Source organism: Telmatherina bonti, assembly GCF_933228915.1.
Source record: "Telmatherina bonti genome assembly, chromosome: 10".
Taxonomy (NCBI): Eukaryota; Metazoa; Chordata; class Actinopteri; order Atheriniformes; family Telmatherinidae; genus Telmatherina; species Telmatherina bonti.
The window spans coordinates 24,215,175-24,233,780 of record NC_136628.1 but is presented as its reverse complement, the minus strand read 5'-3'; the positions used below and the strand labels follow the sequence as shown (position 1 = coordinate 24,233,780).

Sequence of the window (18,606 nt, the reverse complement as noted above, 5' to 3'; positions counted from 1 at the left end):
TTCATTATCCTAACCGCTTAGTCTGATGAAGGATCACAGGGAAGCTGGAGCCTATCCCAGCAGTCTTTGGGCAGAAGGCAGGGTACACCCTGGACAGCTCGCCAGTCCATTGCAGGGCCACACAGAGACAAACCACACTCACACTCACTCCTAGGGGCAATTTAGAGTAACCATTTAATCTAACATGCATGTCTTTGGACAGTGGGAGGAAGCTGAAGCACCTGGAGAGAACAGACACATACATGGGGGAGAACATTTAAACTCTACACAGAAAGGCCACTGTCCAAGCCAGCAGTCTTCTTGCTGTGAGGCCACAGTGCTAACCACCATGCCACCGTGCAGCCCACTCCCAAAATTGACTGAAAAAAAATAGTTTAAAAACCTGTCCTGTAGTCTTTGCTTATAGTTGCTAATAAACAGACAGAGAGATAAATACCAGTGAAAACATAACCTCCGCCACCTCCTTGGCGAGGTAATTAGCAGAGCTGCAAGCTGAGTTTGAGTGCCAAAGCCATTCAGTTTTTTTTACAGGCTACTTTATGTTTAAAAAGCATCCCTAAACTGATGTGTCTTCTCATTTTATTCATATTTTTAATCAGAAGATTGAATAATTTCACACAATTATATGTGTAAATGAATTAGATCGGGGTTCCATGATGGCCCAGCACTGTGGCCTCACAGCAAGAAGGTCACTGGTTTCAGCCATGGCCAGGTTTGAGATTTGAACAGTGGCCTTTCTGTGTGGAGTTTGCATGTTCTCCCTGTGTATGTGTGGGTTCTCTCTGGGTAGTCCAGCTTCCTCTCACCGTCCAAAGACATGCATGTTAGGGTAATTGGAAATGAAATTGTCCCTGGGAGTGAGTCTGAGAGTGAATGATTGTTTGTCTCTCTGTGTTGGCCCTGCAATGTTCTGATGAACTGTCCAGGGTGTATCCTGTCTCTTGCCCAATGATTGCTGTGTTAGGCTCCGGCTTCCCCACAACCCTTAATTTGCCTGAATGATTAAGAAAATGAATGAATGAATTAGACCTGAGTAAGAGGTTATAGATAAAAAGAATAAAAAAGAAAATGGACTACACAAATAGTTTTAAAATGATCTTAGATGCCGTGGAATAGCATGGTGGGAACTTTGGGATCTAAAGTTCTGGTCCCAACTATGTTTTTTTCAAGTCCTTCAAACTGGATACTGACTGCATGATTAACTGCTTCAGTGCTTTTTTAATTTATTACGGCCTGGAACATATGCATTCTTTTGTCTTTATAGCCCAAAGTAATGCACATGCCTCAATATTTTAAGAACATACCGGCTTATGAATAAGAAGAAATAAATCAACCAAAGGGCAAAGCCAATTATTCACAAAACAAACAGAAGATTTGACTTCTCAAATATCTTTCTATCGTGATTCTACTTTTCCCATAGATAAAAACATGTTGATGCTTTTAAGTTTTCCAACATCTTTTGATTTTATAAGGCTGCTTAAAATAACATAAGTGCATGTCAGAGCAACAGAAGTTGTTTCTTTATATTCTTCTCATTTTCACTTCCAGAGCTGGCTGACCTGCCCCTCATCCGTCTTGACTTCTCCTGCAATAAAATCACAGAGATTCCTCCAGCTTACAGAAAACTCAGACAGCTGCAAACCATCATCCTAGACAACAATCCTATGCAGTCCCCACCTGCACAGGTAGGCATCTTTAATATACATTTTTTAAATTTTGCTTTCCTCAATGCCTTTTGTGGACCTTATTTATGTGCTTTAAATTTGCAGCCTCACATTTAATGAAGCTACTGCACTTGCACCATCTAGTGGATAAAAGGATGTAACTTTCTCTGTGGAAGTTTAATCTTGGACACTTTAGATACCTTTTACACTTTTTTTTGTTTCAGATATGTTTGAAGGGAAAAGTGCATATATTCAAGTACCTGAACATCCAAGCTTGCCGAATGGACAAGAAACCAGACACCTTAGATCTTCCCTCTCTCAGCAAACGTTGCCTACCGCAGCCGCTCACAGACAGGTAAGGAAGGACATATTGATCAAGTTTAGTTATGACATCATGACATAAAGCATAACTTCTCCGCTTATCACTTGTACTCGCTTATATATTATCTTATCACTTATATATATCACTTATATATTATATGATAAGTAGCCTCTTTGTATTTAGAATATTTTTTTCATGTTACACATTTAAATATTTTTCATTTTATTCAATATGTAATACACAATTTCTTTTACATGACACCAGCATGGAAGATTTTTATCCCAGTAAGAACCATGGGCCCGACTCTGGAATTGGTAGTGACAACGGCGACAAGAGGCTGTCTACAACAGAGGTCAGGGCTCAAGCACACTTCTCTCAAAGAGTTAACAGCTCTTAGAGGATGACTATGTTTGAAATGGATATTTACAATATATTCCTCCCAGTGTTTAACTGGAGCTGCTTGTCAGTTAGGTCTGCTCAGTTCAGACAGACAATAGTAACCTGCAAGGCAACTCTTCTGTGACAGACAGGTTAGTAAGGGGAAATTCTGGCTCAGAGCTACAGTCACGACATCTCTGTGGGTTGAATTTTATAGACTGTGGTTAAAAAAAAAAAACTTGGTTGGGGATCACAAGTGAAACGACATGAAAAAACACCTTGTAAATAGTGTGGTAATTTTGCATGGAGTGAATAGTACCTGGGGTCGGGATATACCTGCTAGTAACTGTATTGTGTGTATGTGTGCGTGGGTATGTGTTTGAGCATGTGTTGAATCCAGGCTGGTGGGTGACTGACAGACTAAATGGGTCTTGTACAGCAGCAGAGGTCATAATGACAATATACTGCCTCAAACCAGTTGTGCATGTCAAACAATTCTGCATGTACCTACAATATATCTAATTACTCGTGCTTCAGTGGAAACAACTTTGAAGACTTGCACCAGTTTTTGATAAAATAAGTCAGGTTCAGCAGAATCTCTGAGTAGACACTTAGAGCAGAAATGTGACTCTTAAAACATAATTGCTTGAAAGAAAACATTGATGTCTGGTGACTGATAGCTGAAAGTATTTCTACATTACTGTCAGCTCAGATGCTTTGTCTGGTTTTCTTTTCCCTTTTGTGAGCGTGTATTTAAAATGTGAGTCTGTGTGTGGTCCGAGAAACAAGCAGCAACTACAAGGCAATTTGGACTATTTTTTACAAACTGTTTAATAGTTTTATGTATGTCTGTGCCCAGACTTGGATCATTTGCAGGCACCGTTACTGTGTGTGGTTGACATCATGATGGAGGCTTTCAATTCTTGTGACATTTTGCCTCTCCTGCAGCCTTCAGATGACGACACCGTCAGCCTCCACTCACAAGTTTCAGAGACAGCTCGTGCTGATGCCCTATCCTTTCTCTCCAAAATGGACTCTTGCAAAGGTTACCGCCAATAAGTATCAAATATTCCCTTTGAACGCAATAAAAGAGACACGGGGATGTTGAATGAAGTGCCTAAAATGTGACAGTTCAGTGATGAACGCGGATGCTTCCTCCCTCTATCAGATCAGGATCTCTATGACTTTATAGAGCCCAACCCCAACGAGGATCCTGCTCTGTCAGAGTGTGATGGACAGCAAAGCAGTCATGTGTCCTGTATAAAGGTATCTGTCTGTAAAATGAGAAGCTATGACAAGTGTGGAAAAGAAAATATATAAAAAGCATAATCTGGAGGAAAAGGTTGGTCCTTACATGGTGTGTGTCTGTGTGTTTTTAGGAACTGGAGAAAGTTCTTAGCATGTCTCAACAATGCAAAGATAAAGACTGCTGGAAGGAGGAGTCAGGGTGAGTTAATTTCAGTGAAATAGCAGATAAAATTACTTCATGGTGGAACATCTTGGGTTTGACACTAATTATCGGTTAATTGCAGGTGTTATAAAGTGCATACAAAAAATCTTTGCAAAAAGATTAGCAAGAAAAACCGCTAAAAAGTCCTTGATTCTACATTTCAGTGAGCCACTTGGCAGGGCTGCAGTGTGTCATGGACAAGCCAAACAGTTGTCAAGAATTTTAACAACAGCTTTGTGTAAAGCTTGAACGGAGACACTGTGCAGCTGCTGTGCTGTGTTGTAACATTTGATGATTGACGACTCTTCACAGATATAACTCAGCTTTGTTATTTTTAAACAATTTTCATTTCAACTGTTTATACAAGCTTGTTTCCAAAAAAAATATGCTGTTTTTATGTAAAATACATGGAAACCTAATAAGGCATCTCATAAGATGTTACAGTGTTACATAATTCAACACTTGCCATATAAATTTACAAAGACTATTATCGCCTATGATACACGATGAAAATAAATGTTATGTAAAGAATGAGTCAATATCTTTGTGCAAGTCCTTGCATGGACTCAGATGTTCCAAAGTTTCTAGTCAGTAAACATTATTTAAAGGATTAAACATTCAGAAAAACTTTAACGTTCCCTGGAAAAGAGATCATTTCAGATGAACTGAGTTAAACAAATGTTTTGGAATGACATGCACCAGAGGTGGGCAAATCAGGTTCTTAAGATCCGCCGCAGTCCTGTAAGTCATTGGGAGAAACACACCTGACTCAAATCAACAGGTAATTAGCTAAATTAAATCTCTGCACAAATCTGCTAATTAAGTCTGATAGATGTCAGGTGTGTTGCAGCAGGGAAAGTGCTGGGCTTGGCCCCCTAGTTCCAGTGAATCAAACTCTGAATGCTTCAGTATACTAAGAAATTTTGGACAACTCCATGTTCCTAAATTTATGGCAACAGTTTGAGGATGATTCCTTCATGTTCCAACATGACTGCAGACCAAGCAACGTCCGTATAGACGTGGATGAGTGAGTTTGGTGTCTAAGAACTTTACTGGCATTCACAAGGTCCTGGCTTCAACAAGATAGAACACTGTTGGGACTGTAAGCAGGCCTTCTTGTTCAACATCCGTGTCTGACTTCACAAACGTGCTTGGAAGAATGGTCAAAACTTTCCATAAACACACTCCTAAACCTTGTGGAACTGTTATAACTTCAAAGGGTGGACCAACATCATATATATCATATTATATTGACCCTATGGATGGAGAATGGGATGTCACTTAAATTGATGTGGACCTAAAGGCAGAGGAGCGAATACTTGTGGCAATATGTTTTACCTATTTAAAGCAACACTTCTAAGCTTTGACAGATTTTCACACTTTGGCGCCCCCTGATGGTGGTGAATTTCTCATCTTTCTTGCAGCCTGTCTCTTCTCTGAGCTTTCTCTTTTCAGTAAAAGTCGGTCCCACGCTTATTTTTGTCATATCTTTTGTTCTATTACTTTCTGTCTTTCTTGTCCTTTGATAATGTCCGTTTGTGTTTCTTTTCTTTTCTGAATCAACCATAGTGTCAGTTCAAAACAACCAGTGTGTTGATACCTAGTTCCTGGTGTATGATGTGGTGTTATGAAGCAAAAAATAGCTGTCACATGATGCTCTGGGCTGGAAAAAAATGCAGTTTCCTTATTTTGGTTTGGCAACGTTTTTAAAAATATATTTCGATATGACAATAATATATTTTGCACTGATTACAGCTACACTTGTATTAGCGGTGGGATGCTAAATTGGCTTCCTGCAGTCCAGCTTTTCTACCCTCTTCAAACATTAGGAACACATTACGAAACCAAAACCAACAAATGACCTTAGCTGTTGAGTAACTACAAATAAAAATAAAGAACTTTTTGTGCTTTTAAAACTACTGTTCTTGGCCTCAGTTTCTGAAAACTGAGGATGCCACTCGGAGATGAACATGACTGTCATGATTGTTTTTTTTTTAAAAAACAATTAAAAGTGCAAATATTTTATATCATCTTTATATGATTTATTTAGGCTGCACGGTGGCGCAGTGGTTAGCACTGTGGCCTCACAGCAAGAAGGTCACTGGTTCAATCCTTGTCTGGTTTGGTCAGTGGCCTTTCTGTGTGGAGTTTGCATGTTCTCCCCATGTATGCATGGGTTCTCTCCAGGTACTCTGGCTTCCTCCCACCTTCCAAAACACATGCATGATAGGTTAATTGGTCACTCTAAATTGCCCCTAGGAGTGAGTGTGAGCGTGAGTGGTTGTTTGTCTCTCTGTGTGTTGCCCTGCAATGGACTGGCAAGCTGTCCAGGGTGTACCCTGCCTGTCGGCCAAAGCTGGCTGGGATGGGCTCCAGCTTCCCCACGACCCTGAATTGGAATAAGCGGTTTGGAAAATGAATGAATGATTTATTTATTCCACTACCCTTCTGACTTCTTCTTCTTTTCATTCATTCATTCATTCATTCATTTTCTATACCACTACTTTTTCCGAATCTGGGTTGCAGGGAAGCTGAAGCCTATCCCAGGAATTAGCAGGCGAGAGGCAGAGTACACCCGGAACTGATCACCATTCCCTCATAGCTTCTTATTCTTCTTTTCATTTATGTATTTCACATACTAAATGAACTATACTTACAGGCACACTTATCACACGACACATTTGTTAACTCAAAACTCAGTCCACTATGTTCAGTGTTACTTCGCATGTCTTTCACAGACACAGATGCTGTGCTGCTACATTACTGCAGTGTTTTTTTTTACATTTAGTGATTTGTCTTTTGTTATTATTTAAAGCATAATTATGATGTTTCTAGATCATACATTTCTATAAATTCCCCAATAAATAAACTGTAGATGCAGGATGAAAACACATAATAATGTCAAGCATATTATTAAAAAAATCCTGACAGCTTAATTACTTGAGCAAACATGAATGTGCAAGTTCCTTTCATGTCGTCACTTTTATATGCATTGGATGTGTCAGCATGATTCTTTGGTTGACTGATCTGTGAACTTCAGGTTTGTTTCCATTCTTGGAACCTGTATAGAAGAGCTGTATCCATACTGTACCCTAAAAAAATAATATTTTATAATTGAGTATGTTTCGCAATGTGATGGACTGACAACCTGTTCAGTGAAACCTGCCTCTTGCCCATAATTGCTGAGATAGCCTCCGGCTTTGTTGCTAAATTAAACAAAGCTGTATAGAAAATGGACGAAGGAATGAATGTTTTGCAAACTGGTGGAATATTGTGTGGATTGATTCTACAGTAAATCAATTGCATATGGTAAAAACTGTGTGGTCCTAAATTGAAATGACATGTTTTTGTTTAATGCATTGTTAAATCAAAGAATCTTTCATGTTTTAAAAGCTATCTTAGGACTATAAAATATTATATTGGGCGTTAAGTTTAAGCCAGCAACATCATGGTGGTTGCAGTATTTTGGTTAGATTCCTACATTTAAATGTAATCCGTAACTTTCCCCAGTTCTGATAAGGAGCAGCTGGTGGAAGAAGAAGATGATGAGCTGAAAGAAGAGCTGGATCTGAGGAAGATTGCTGTCCAGCTTTTGCAGCAGGAACAGCACAGCAGGTGTGACAACTTGCAGATCTGCATTTGTTGCACTTCTTAAATCCACTTTTTTACTCTTTTATCTTTCTTTTATCTTTATCTTACAATCTTTTCCAGCATTCCTTTACTCTCTTTCCAGTTTTTGTCCTTCACTCATCATCTCTTGTCCTTTGATTTTTCCCCCTCACTTTGCTTATGCTGCTTTATGTGCGCCTTCCAGACGACGATCCCTAATTTGCAGAGCAGAAAGTCTCATTCACAGACGAAGGGTGACTGGTCGGGCACACAGGTAAATGTATGCCTTTTTTTCTCTCCAGCCGTTTACATTTTGTGTGTCGCATACGGTGAAAAGCTGCTGTCATGCTGGTACAGCCAGCGTGCTTTGTAGAGCGCTAAGATGCATAAGTAATTATATCAAAGCAATCTTATATAAGTATGAGGAAAGTATACTTATTTGTTACTTAAATATATGAAAATATTTCCACACCCTGTCAATGCCTATTTCTGCTTTATTTGTTTGTGTTTGTACAGTAGAATAACTTGGGCATATTTGTTCTTACTTTTTCTGCAGATTCCTGAGTCACTCTGGAAGCTGCGGCAGTAAACCGAGGCTCCCACCTCAGGCTGCTCGTAGGTAAGTGCAATAGCACAGTGAAAAGGAGGTCATATCCTTAGCAAATGCTACTTGTTAAAGCCAGAAGCACCAAATTTTTGGGTTGTAAATTAATGTTTTTAAAAAAGTTTGGTTTGTAGCTGTCAATGTGAAAAAAAATCTGCCTGGGAAAATCAAGTTTGCACATGTATAAAACAATCTGTGTGAATCTTAAAAACGGTTAGTATTTGTAAAAGAAAAAAAAAAGGGGTTTTGTGAACAATTGCTCACAGATGCTAAAGAATAACTGTGCAAAACTCTGAAGTTGCAGTTGTTATTTCTGACCCTGTTTACACTTTCAGCACTTTGGCTAGTGACAAATATCATAAAAGTGTGTGGGTTATAATTTATGTAGTAAAAAATAAAGTAACCAATTAAACCGGAGTTCACAAAAAAGTTGCACTTTTCCCCTTAACCCTTTATTGGGCACTCATTGAAATACTTGGAAATTTGAATTTCCAGTCAAAAGTCATGTAAAAGTTATACATGTAGGAGTAAATGGGCAGTTTAATTTTTATTATTTTTTTTATCATTTTGATGCTGAAGACCAAGCTTCATGAAGTAGCTGGAATGTGGCCGAGCTTTCAGGATTGTTGTGATGAACTCAGTGTGGTTCTATGATTTCATGAACTAGCATGTGGAGGCATTTTGTATGTTCATCCAATGAATTGTACAATTATGCCCAGTCAAAGCTTAAGGCATGTGTTTAGAAAAAAATTAAATATCAAACATTAACCTTTTTTTTTTTATTTTTATTTTTTTTTTTTTTAGTAAATAGCTCCTTCAGTATGAAATGTCAATTTATCACATTCACTGAGTTATTTTCTTTCTTTATTTTCTTTCTTTCTTCACATTTTCGAGAGTTTTAAAGCTGAAAAAGTAAAAACATAAAGCAATATTTGTGTATCATGTTTGCTCTTTTTTGTCGGCTATTTATTTATAGCATCACTTTTGAGGATGGAGGAGGGAAAGTTTGAATTTTTTTTTCTATTTAACATGTGTCACTCAAATCATCCAGATTGATAAGTCATGCAGAAAAAACCCCACTTCACATTCAACAAATAGAACATTCATTTGTTTAAAAAAAAAAAAAAAAAAAAAAAAAAAAAAAAAATATATATATATATATATATATATATATATATATATATATATATATATATATATATATATATATATATATATAAAATTTTTTTTTAAAGAAATTCACATTTGCTCTACATGATGAAGACTGGAGTTTATGATAGAACAAGGAAAAAGAAAATTTAATGATTCAGTGACCAAAAATAGTCTTAAGCATAAATGTATGATAGCAACATCAAACATCAAGCCTGATATTAGGAACTGCAATTTATTTATTTTATTTATTTATTGCTGCAATTGATGGGTTAATGGGGAGCCTTTTGTGGGATTTACCTGTATGAGTTTGTTTAGATTTATGAATGATTAGGTATGTGCTTTTAATTTGGTTAGGTTATATGTTTGGGGATGCGAAAGCTTGTTTTTAATTTGATGTTGAATTTATTTAAACTTGATATTTAACAATTTTATCTAAAGCACTTTGCACTGCTCTTTAGTATGAAAAGTCCTGTATGAATAGATTTTGATTTGATTTTATATGCTCTTTTTTTTGTTTCAAAGAGGGCCTGGGAGTTAGATGTTTACTTTTTTGCCACAATTTCATAAATTATAACCAATTTCAGCTGGAGAAGTCACTCCATCATCCACCTTTTTATTAACTCCCCTTAAAGAGCCTGCAGATGTGCTGGGGACGATGAAGCCCCATCTTCTCTTTGATTGTACAGACTTGGGATTCACATGTTGCATCGACCCTTCATTGGATTAAGCGGTTAGGATAATAAATGAATGACTGAATGTTGCCATCCAATCAGTTAGATGTATTGAGACAAGGTTTTTTCAACACATGCACAGATTTGAATTTCTCTAGCAGATTTTTTTTTAATGAGTTGCCAAAATTTGATTTACATCTGCAGTCTGAAATTATTTGCAAACACTCATTGACAGCCATACAATTATGACTCAATTTTGAGTCCATAAAATTCAACAACTGATTTGACTGATAACACAGCAGTTGGCATTGGCAAAAGAGAGAGCAATAACTCATGTGGCTTTAGCAATAGCTAATGCCTTTAAAGCAGTTACTCATCATGTGATCTGTTACCTGGGCAGGATTTCAACATGGTGAGGCTAAAATCTAATATGTCTGGCAAGTGAGCCTGTTGTTGATATAAAATATTACCAGGCAAAGCAAAAGGTAATTTTTTTCCTTTCTAGTTTGTTTAGGTTGCATACATGTCAGAAAAGCAAGAGAAATTTCTCAAATTTTGTAGTAGAGTTGCTTTCTCTGCAGGTCATGTGGATCAGAGTTTATACATAAATAATAAGAGCGAGGACGCCCATTTTACCACTTTCTGACTGCACTTCACTCTCTGCTCCTGAGAGATCCTGGGTCTTGTGTGCTGTGAATGGTTCCCCTTCTCTTACCAAACATGGGCAGAAGAATTGCATTTGACATCTTTTCAATGTAGTGTCAGATTGTGCTGAACAATCACAACTGAAATCATTAATTGATCAGCTATGGTATAATTTACAGCCCTAAAAAAAGGATAAATTGGGTGTTTAGATGTGGCATGTGGTGCAAGTCACATATTGTTTTCCAGATGATCTGATTTGCCATAATACATCACTCAATTGACATTTGATTTTGCTTTTGTATTTTCTTTCAGCGCTTCTCTAGATGAAGGAAGTAGTGGAGCATCAGTGCTGAGTGGGCAGGTAAAAGCCTTTCAAACTAATGTGAAAATTTATCTTTGGAAAAATGCAAAGAGCTATATTTGTAAATTTTTGCCTCTGCAGCCGTCTTCCTCCTGCTCATTTGACAGCAGCTTGAAGACAGATCAGTCAGATTCAGAACCAAAGTGGCCTGAAGTCCGACCTGTACTCAATCAGAACGAAGACCGCAGGCGGAACAAGTACCTGAGAAAAGATTACCTAAAGGTATTGCCATTAATCACAAAACCCATACCTTTAGTTTCACTTTTATACACAAGATTTTGAGATATGCATCTATAAATTGGTATTACTGCTCCATCTTATGTCTGTCCAATAGAAAAGTTTCAGGTAATCTGTATGTACCAGATGTACCACAATTTGATGTAGGGCTTTTGTCTTTTTTTTAAACAAGGAATCTATAGTTACTGCAGTATTAATATCTTAAGTTGGGCTCAAACAACACCAGAATAGTTATAGTCAGTACTACAGAAGTGTAGCGTTGTCACCTTAATAATAAAAAAAAAAAGAAAAAAAATTAGTACCTTATCACATAATGTGATAAGTTTAATTGTAAGAACATGAAACACAAAGTACAGAATGCAGATGCGACCTAAAAATATTGGTGCACAATATCAACATTTCAGTTGTTTTTGTCAAGTCTCAATTCTTCTACTCTGATTTATTGTTGTACGCACTGGAATGTAGGACAGATATGAGCAACACATGTCACCTGCTTGCGTGCAGAGAGATGATGCATGCATGTGTCTGGGTGTGTGCGTTGCTTTTGGTTTACAAACCAATCATTACGCCCATGGCCTTGCTGTCTTCTGAACATGAAAATTAAAATGATAAAGGTTATATGCACCATGAGGACTGAGAGAATTAAGATGCCGACAGGAAGACGTAGTCCTGTCTGGTTTATCATAGTGTTTCCCAAGTTTCCTCATCACAGTCTTTCTGAAGAAGTACAACTTGATGCTATTTACCAAATTAGGCATTTCTTTGATCTGCTGCATGCACAGTTTCTTCATTCCAAGATGAACATGCTTTATAGTCCACATTTTCACTACAGAACATATCACATTATAATAAGTTTCACGTTTTTACAATAAACTATCTGTTATGACATGTTAAAGTCCCATTTTATTTTATTAGGGTGATGGCGTTAAGGTTCCTTGCTGTACAGTACTACAGGTGAAGAAAGAACTCGTTTTAGTGATTTGCGTGATCAGTGATTTGCGTTAGTGATAAGCATCCAATTACATCATTCCTGAGACAGCCGAGGTTTTCCAAAGTGATAAGAAGAATTAGAAGAATTACAAAAAAGCCAAATTGCTAATTTCACGTCTTTGCAAGTTTGCATTTTCCAAGAAATTCTAATTCCAAGTAGACTTAATGAAAAAACAAAATCAACACCAAAGCTTGATTAAGATTGTTTTTTTATTTATTTATTTATTTTTTTATATTCCTTACAGTACAAGTGTCAAAGTGCTCGTAAAAACTTGAGTGGGAATGATGACTGTGAGGTTAGTATGACAAGCATCGCATTTGGACAATAATCCATTTCTTCAAATTGATAGTGTCTTTACAGTGCAGTTATTTTGCTGTTCTCTGAATATACTGGGTGTTTTGTTCTCAGGAGGGTTTGCGCAACAGTGATTTCAGCACCACGTTGACAGTGTTTGGTCTAAAGCCAAGATCAGGTAAAATTGTTGTTTGACAGTAGTGTCTGTACATTTTTTGGCAGTTAGATCTGCTTGGGGTTTATAAATAGATCTTCCTTGGGGTTAATAATGCTTAAGAGAGCCATGTTTGAGAAAAAGAAAACCATGGTACTATCTGTGTGTGGATATGCCTTCATGGGTTTAGATCTCTAGAAATAGCAATAAAAGAAACTACAGAGAAGAGGTGCATTTATGTTTTGTAACATTATGCCTCAATGCTGTGGTGAGCTGTTCAAGTGAAGGCTAACACCTGCACAGTGGGAATACTCAGATGTGCCAGTTTTTATTACGTGGAGCCTTTGTGCGCTTTCACTGGAAGAGGGGAAGATTTTCTTTGGAACTGTTCTGCTTTCTTCCTGATGAGCTCTTGTGGACACGCATCAGTTCATTTCTTTCTTTTTTTTTTTTTTTTTTTTAACTGTGAAAATAAATCAAGGACATCTGTTTTTTTTGTCATTGACTCATACCTTTCTAACATGGGAGTACACCACATGTTCAAGAACAATTTAGTTTTCACTGATGTCACAAAATTCTGCCACAGAATGATTTTGAATGGATTTAATTGAGCAGCAATCTATATGACAAGGTCTTGATTGCACAGATAATATTTAATTTTTCTTGCTCGAGGATTGTCCCAACCCACATTACAACCCAACCTACATTATTTGCCTGACTTGCGTTTCGGCCATCAGACTGAAACAAAGCAGACCTCACACGTCCTGGGGATGACCTGAGTCGTTTGTCATAGCTACTACTATTGTTTAGTTTTCATGTTTGACTGTGTTTTTGTCTGGAACTCAGAAACTCACATATAATTTCAGCATTCACCAGAGCAAGCCATCAAGAGTTCAGCTCCACAGACCCCAGTTTCACAATGAGGAGGAAGATGGAGCATTTGAGGGAGGAAATGGAACAGATTGGATTGTTACGACAGGTCAGACACCTCACAGATTGCCCAAAGTTTACAAGTCCTACCAAATGCTAAACCTGCCAGAGCCTGTGTTTGTTCCCATGTTTTCCTTTGATTAAACTACTGACATTACAGACAGATCATTGTGTGCTATAAGGGAGTGTGCTCCCTTATAACAAAGGCACTTACCACAACTGCACTTACTTTTTATAAATGAGTCATTGTAGCTCAGCCAGCCTGTTTTGATTAACTTGATTTTTTTTATCATGCCTATGTACAATAGTGTGTACCTGCCATGTTGTTTCAAAACAGATTTTAATTCTGCAAGTCTCAATTGCTTTCTGAATATGATGCCCCATTGCTGCTGCTCTTTAAAAATACATACTTTAGACATCAGAGATAACGTCTGTCACAGAAATAGCAAAGCAATGCTTTTAAAAGTTGATACAAATCCAAAATTGTAATAATCTTTACAGGAGGTAGATAGTTTTCTTTTTAGCATAAGTTGTCATGATGATCCAATCACATTGGAAGAGAGTTCCCTTTCTTTGACCGAAAGCAGTCAATACAACCATAGGATTTTCCATGAAGTCATTACTCTTCCTTTAGGGGAAATACCTGTAGTGGGTGGAAAACCTTTTAACAAAAAAGAAAATAAAATAAAAATAAATACATGACTAAGTGCAAGATTGAGAATAAAAGCTGAAGACAAATGATGGCATGGTAACAAGTAAAGCAAAAAAAAACAACAGTTGTGTGACTTTATGGGAAATGCCAATAAGAAACAAAAAAGAAAAACAAAAAGAGAAATATGTTTTACTTTTATTTCACTGAAGATTATTTAATGACTTTTCTGGCCAACTCTATATACATTCATTTATACATTTAATTCATGCAAAACATTCCAAAACACTTGCAAGGATGAACATTTGACCACTTTGTGATTTTGCGGGCTTTGAATGATGAGTTTTAGATGCAGAGATGTTGATTGATTTACTGTATTTAGAAAATTGAAACTGGTCACATTGTTGCAGTTAGGCAGACATTTAACACTGAGGTGCACAGAAAGGATGTATGGAAGTTAATAAGTACTAAGACAAGCTACTTTCAAAATTCAATTAAGTTCAATTTAATTCAGCTTTATTTGTAGAGCTCCACTTAACAACAATGTCATCTCAGGGCCCTTTACAGACACGTCAGTTCAAGCCTATTCATAATAAATAACCTAGTTAATGAAAACCAACCGTTGCATCAAATCTTGACTTCAATCCAATCCCCCATTCTGAGCATGCACAAGGCGAGTGTCATCTCCAAAACTTCAAGGTTTCACTGAGTAATGATTCTCAACAAACATACCATATTTTGCACAACTTAATGCTGCTAGTTAAGTAAAATAAATTTCAAAAACCTATGGTGTCACTCGTAGCTACTTTTGCTAAGTGAGAGCAACAAAACATGCAAAACTTTCCAGATTTATGTACCAATCTGTTAAAGATTTATCACAGTCTGTTATCTGGAATCTGGAATATCCCACCTGAGGCAACAATGCATCATTTGCTACCTCCATTTCCTTCTCCACACTCGGAGAATCATTATAACAGACACTGTCATCAGATGAACTCACCAATGTTTGGTCTCTGTTAGCGCCCTCATCTACAAGATTAAACATGTTGCCTCTGGGGTGTGACGCGATCCTCAGATCAGAAAGCAACAACCACTGAGATAAGCTGCATCTTGTTGTACCTGGTTTATGACATTTTTTACTGTGACAATGACTAACTTTACCGTAACTGGACACACCCGACTCCCTCCTTGTGGATGTGCAAAGGGCACTTTAAAATTCAGATTGTGATCCAATCAGTATTCAGACAAACAACATCATATACTCTCCTGTTTGTTTTGTCAGTGGACAGAAGTCATGGGGGCTATTGTTATTGTTTGTGCAGAACATCGAATCCAGACTGAAGGTGCTACTTCCAGATGACGTTGGAGCTGCTCTGATGGACGGGGTTGTCCTTTGCCATTTAGCCAATCACATTTGCCCACGATCTGTTGCCAGCATTCATGTACCATCGCCTGCAGTGGTGAGCAAGCTGAAACTTAGACCTTCATTTTAAGTGTTTACATGGGCCAGTTTAAATCAGATCAATAGTCAAATCTGAGTAATCTAAACACCTTTATCCGATTAGGCCGTTTTTTGTTAAGCTCCATGGACTGACTGTCACAGTGCATGTGAAACTGGAACTAGAAGCAGAAGCTTAAGGCAGACAGAAGTTGTGTAATTTTATTAAAATTCATACTGAATATGATTGAAATCCTGGAGTTCAAACAATAAGCCAATGCTGGCATGCATGGCAGGTATAGGCAAGAAACGATGGCCGCAATACAACACAGAGATAAGTGTGTGGATAAATGAGCAACCTGACTTGAATGGACTCAAACTGGTTTGTCTGGATACAGACTGTTGTGGATGAGGGCAAGTCTGGTACACCCTCATGGATTCACACACAGCCAGGGGAAACAGATAACACACATGCAGGACAAGGAAGAAGGGACCAACAGCTTCTGCAGAAGGAGAAACAGAAGCCAATAAATTGTTTCATCCTGATTAGTAATTAAATCCCAATTGTCCCTGCAACAAAACCAGCTTTAGGAAAACATCCAGTTCATGTACAGAAAAATGTTTAAAACAATTTATCAGGGCTTTGGGCTGAAAGACTTTAAGGCACGTAAACACAGCTTATCAGATCCCTTTTTATTAATGTTCCTTTCAGCACATTTTGTCTTTCGTCGGATTAATTTCAGTCCGATTTAAGAAATGCTTGTCTATGTAAGCATGTCTATAGATCTTTGTCGTATGTAAAATTCAAGATTTTATTGAAACTGGATGAGCTAACATGATTGGTGTTGTGGGTTCCAGCCAAAGCTAAGTATGGCAAAATGCCGCAGGAATGTTGAGAACTTCTTGGATGCCTGTAAGAAGCTTGGCGTTCCACAGGTAAGCTAGACATAGTTGCATGTCTCTACTGCTATATTTTTTGATTTGCTATCTTTCATTTTAAGATTAAGAAGGGATATCTGTCATACTTGTCATCCATTAAATTCTGAAAAACATTGTGGCACTGACTGTTCATCAACGGTACTGCAAGTTGTGTCATGCATTCACTTGAGCATTTAGTAACTTTATATACCAGAGCATCTTACCCATGAAGGCTTTTTCCTTTAGCTAAGAAAAAATGACAGTAAATCCTTTAAGGGCAATTTGCTTGACAAATTAAGCAGGTATGAAGCATCTGAACACCTCTACAAAGCCACACCTGCCTGTTTTGTTGAGTGATTCAGATGAAATTTGTCTTTCTCTTAATACAGGACAAGTTGTGTTTGCCGCAACATATCCTAGAGGAGCGTGGGCTGGTGAAGGTGGGTGTGACTGTCCAGGCTCTGTTGGAGCTGCCTTTGTCTAAGTCTGCGCATTTGTCATCCATTTGACACAAGCCTGAACGTTGTATCTGACCTGCGGTTTTCAAGCACGCTTCCCCTTCCGGCCCTAAACCTGTACCACGTTGCCAGGGACTGAAGACCCCCCATCCTGGGGTGAGGACCCAGTGACTTGTGGCTATTTAAGGAGTTTACTTCTGCCTGACTGAAACAGGAGATGAGATACTGCGACAGTAACATGACTCCTTTAATGATGTCAGTCAGCAGCCAATTTAGGCCCATCATCGTAATCGTAATCATCATGTAATTGTATCCTGTTCTTTGTTACTGGGATGTTTGTGTTTGGACTTGTAATGTGACAGCGCGTTTTCAGAGCTGCACCGCTAAAGTCAGTTGAAAAGACAAATGAATGAAAAATAACAAGTCAAATCTGTCATCTGTAATAAAGGAATCTGCTGATAGCATGCAGTGGCCAGCTGATAGCTGGCAGTGAGGAGGAAACCACCACATTACTCATACCTTCACTGAGGAGGACTACGCTGACGTACACCTCTGCTTTATTCTTATTGCATATATTAAGTTTTGTTTTTTTTTGTTTATTTCTTGATCTTAAATTTTTTTTTCCTTTTTTCTTTTGAATTTAATAAGAGGTGCACATCTGTTACCTTGTGCTGCATTTGAGCATATCTACTATTGAAGAAGCAGTGCGAAGTAGCATCGGATTAGTTGCTTTCTGCTAGAAATTTTACCCGTTTTGATGAAATTCTGGCAACATTTCACCATCTTTAAACTTATGTACAACTCGTGGGGGAATATGTATTTAAGATTTTGTTTGTTTTTATATCTCTCATTCATAATCTTGCATTCACCAGGGGGGGAGGGATATTTGACCACTGTGATTTCACATGCTTGGCTGTTTTAAAAAAAGCACAGCGTTCTGTTTTGTAGCAAATGTACATACATTTCTTTTGTTAAGTCTAAAAATGTTCAACTTTCTTCCTAGACCTAGCCAGTTATCACTTACCATTTATGTGGAATTCACAGTCTCATTTTCTTGTGTTTACAGGAAATATATTGTGTATGCTTTTGAGAGAAGGTGTCTGAGTGGGACTTTGCATCAGTAAAGGGTTCATCACGACTTAAGCACTCCTCAAAATGCTTCACATTCACCAGTCTTATTTTTCAAACACATCCTGCTGTGCATACACTATAAACATTTAATTATTTCAGTAAAAATCTACTGTTTTGTGTTTATACTGCATTCACAACCCTGTTTCCAATAAAGTTGGGGTTCTGTGTAAAATCTGAATAAAAACAGGAGACGATGATTTGCAAGTCTCACATATTTCTGTTTTATTCACAAATGAGCACATAACTCGAGTCTTAAACCGTCTAGGAACTAGGAGGAGCGCTGGTCCTTCTGAAAAGGACTGCTGTCCCATTGTTGTCTGACAAAAAGATTCTAGCTGTTTCCACTTCCACACTCACTAATACAAGTCTATACCATCAGAAATGCAGGTTCTTGATGTCAGCATTGATAAAAAGTTCATTGGTAGCTCTCCTCTTTAGTCTGGAGGATACGGTGTCCATGATTCCCCAAAATTGACCCTGAGATGACTTTGAATAATTGTTGTTTCAGATGATACAGTTTGAATTATGGCCTATGGACCTTTGCTACATC

The 18,606-nt window shown here is 37.7% G+C and overlaps 1 protein-coding gene across 1 annotated transcript in view; it reads left to right on the top strand.

The window, feature by feature from the left end:
• lrch2 (leucine-rich repeats and calponin homology (CH) domain containing 2) overlaps positions 1 to 16,976 on the top strand; it is a gene marked incomplete at its 3' end in the record, with an annotated part of 33,870 nt that extends 16,894 nt beyond the window's left edge. The window contains exons 5-21 of the mRNA XM_079247417.1: positions 1,549 to 1,685; positions 1,889 to 2,019; positions 2,251 to 2,338; positions 3,313 to 3,409; positions 3,533 to 3,630; positions 3,744 to 3,811; positions 7,325 to 7,429; positions 7,629 to 7,697; positions 7,980 to 8,042; positions 10,808 to 10,856; positions 10,938 to 11,078; positions 12,329 to 12,379; positions 12,493 to 12,556; positions 13,399 to 13,511; positions 15,434 to 15,571; positions 16,408 to 16,485; positions 16,857 to 16,976. Coding sequence (XP_079103543.1) covers positions 1,549 to 1,685; positions 1,889 to 2,019; positions 2,251 to 2,338; positions 3,313 to 3,409; positions 3,533 to 3,630; positions 3,744 to 3,811; positions 7,325 to 7,429; positions 7,629 to 7,697; positions 7,980 to 8,042; positions 10,808 to 10,856; positions 10,938 to 11,078; positions 12,329 to 12,379; positions 12,493 to 12,556; positions 13,399 to 13,511; positions 15,434 to 15,571; positions 16,408 to 16,485; positions 16,857 to 16,976 — 1,610 coding nt within the window. The remainder of the gene's footprint in view (positions 1 to 1,548; positions 1,686 to 1,888; positions 2,020 to 2,250; positions 2,339 to 3,312; positions 3,410 to 3,532; positions 3,631 to 3,743; positions 3,812 to 7,324; positions 7,430 to 7,628; positions 7,698 to 7,979; positions 8,043 to 10,807; positions 10,857 to 10,937; positions 11,079 to 12,328; positions 12,380 to 12,492; positions 12,557 to 13,398; positions 13,512 to 15,433; positions 15,572 to 16,407; positions 16,486 to 16,856) is intronic.
• Between the last annotated feature and the right edge of the window lie 1,630 nt (positions 16,977 to 18,606).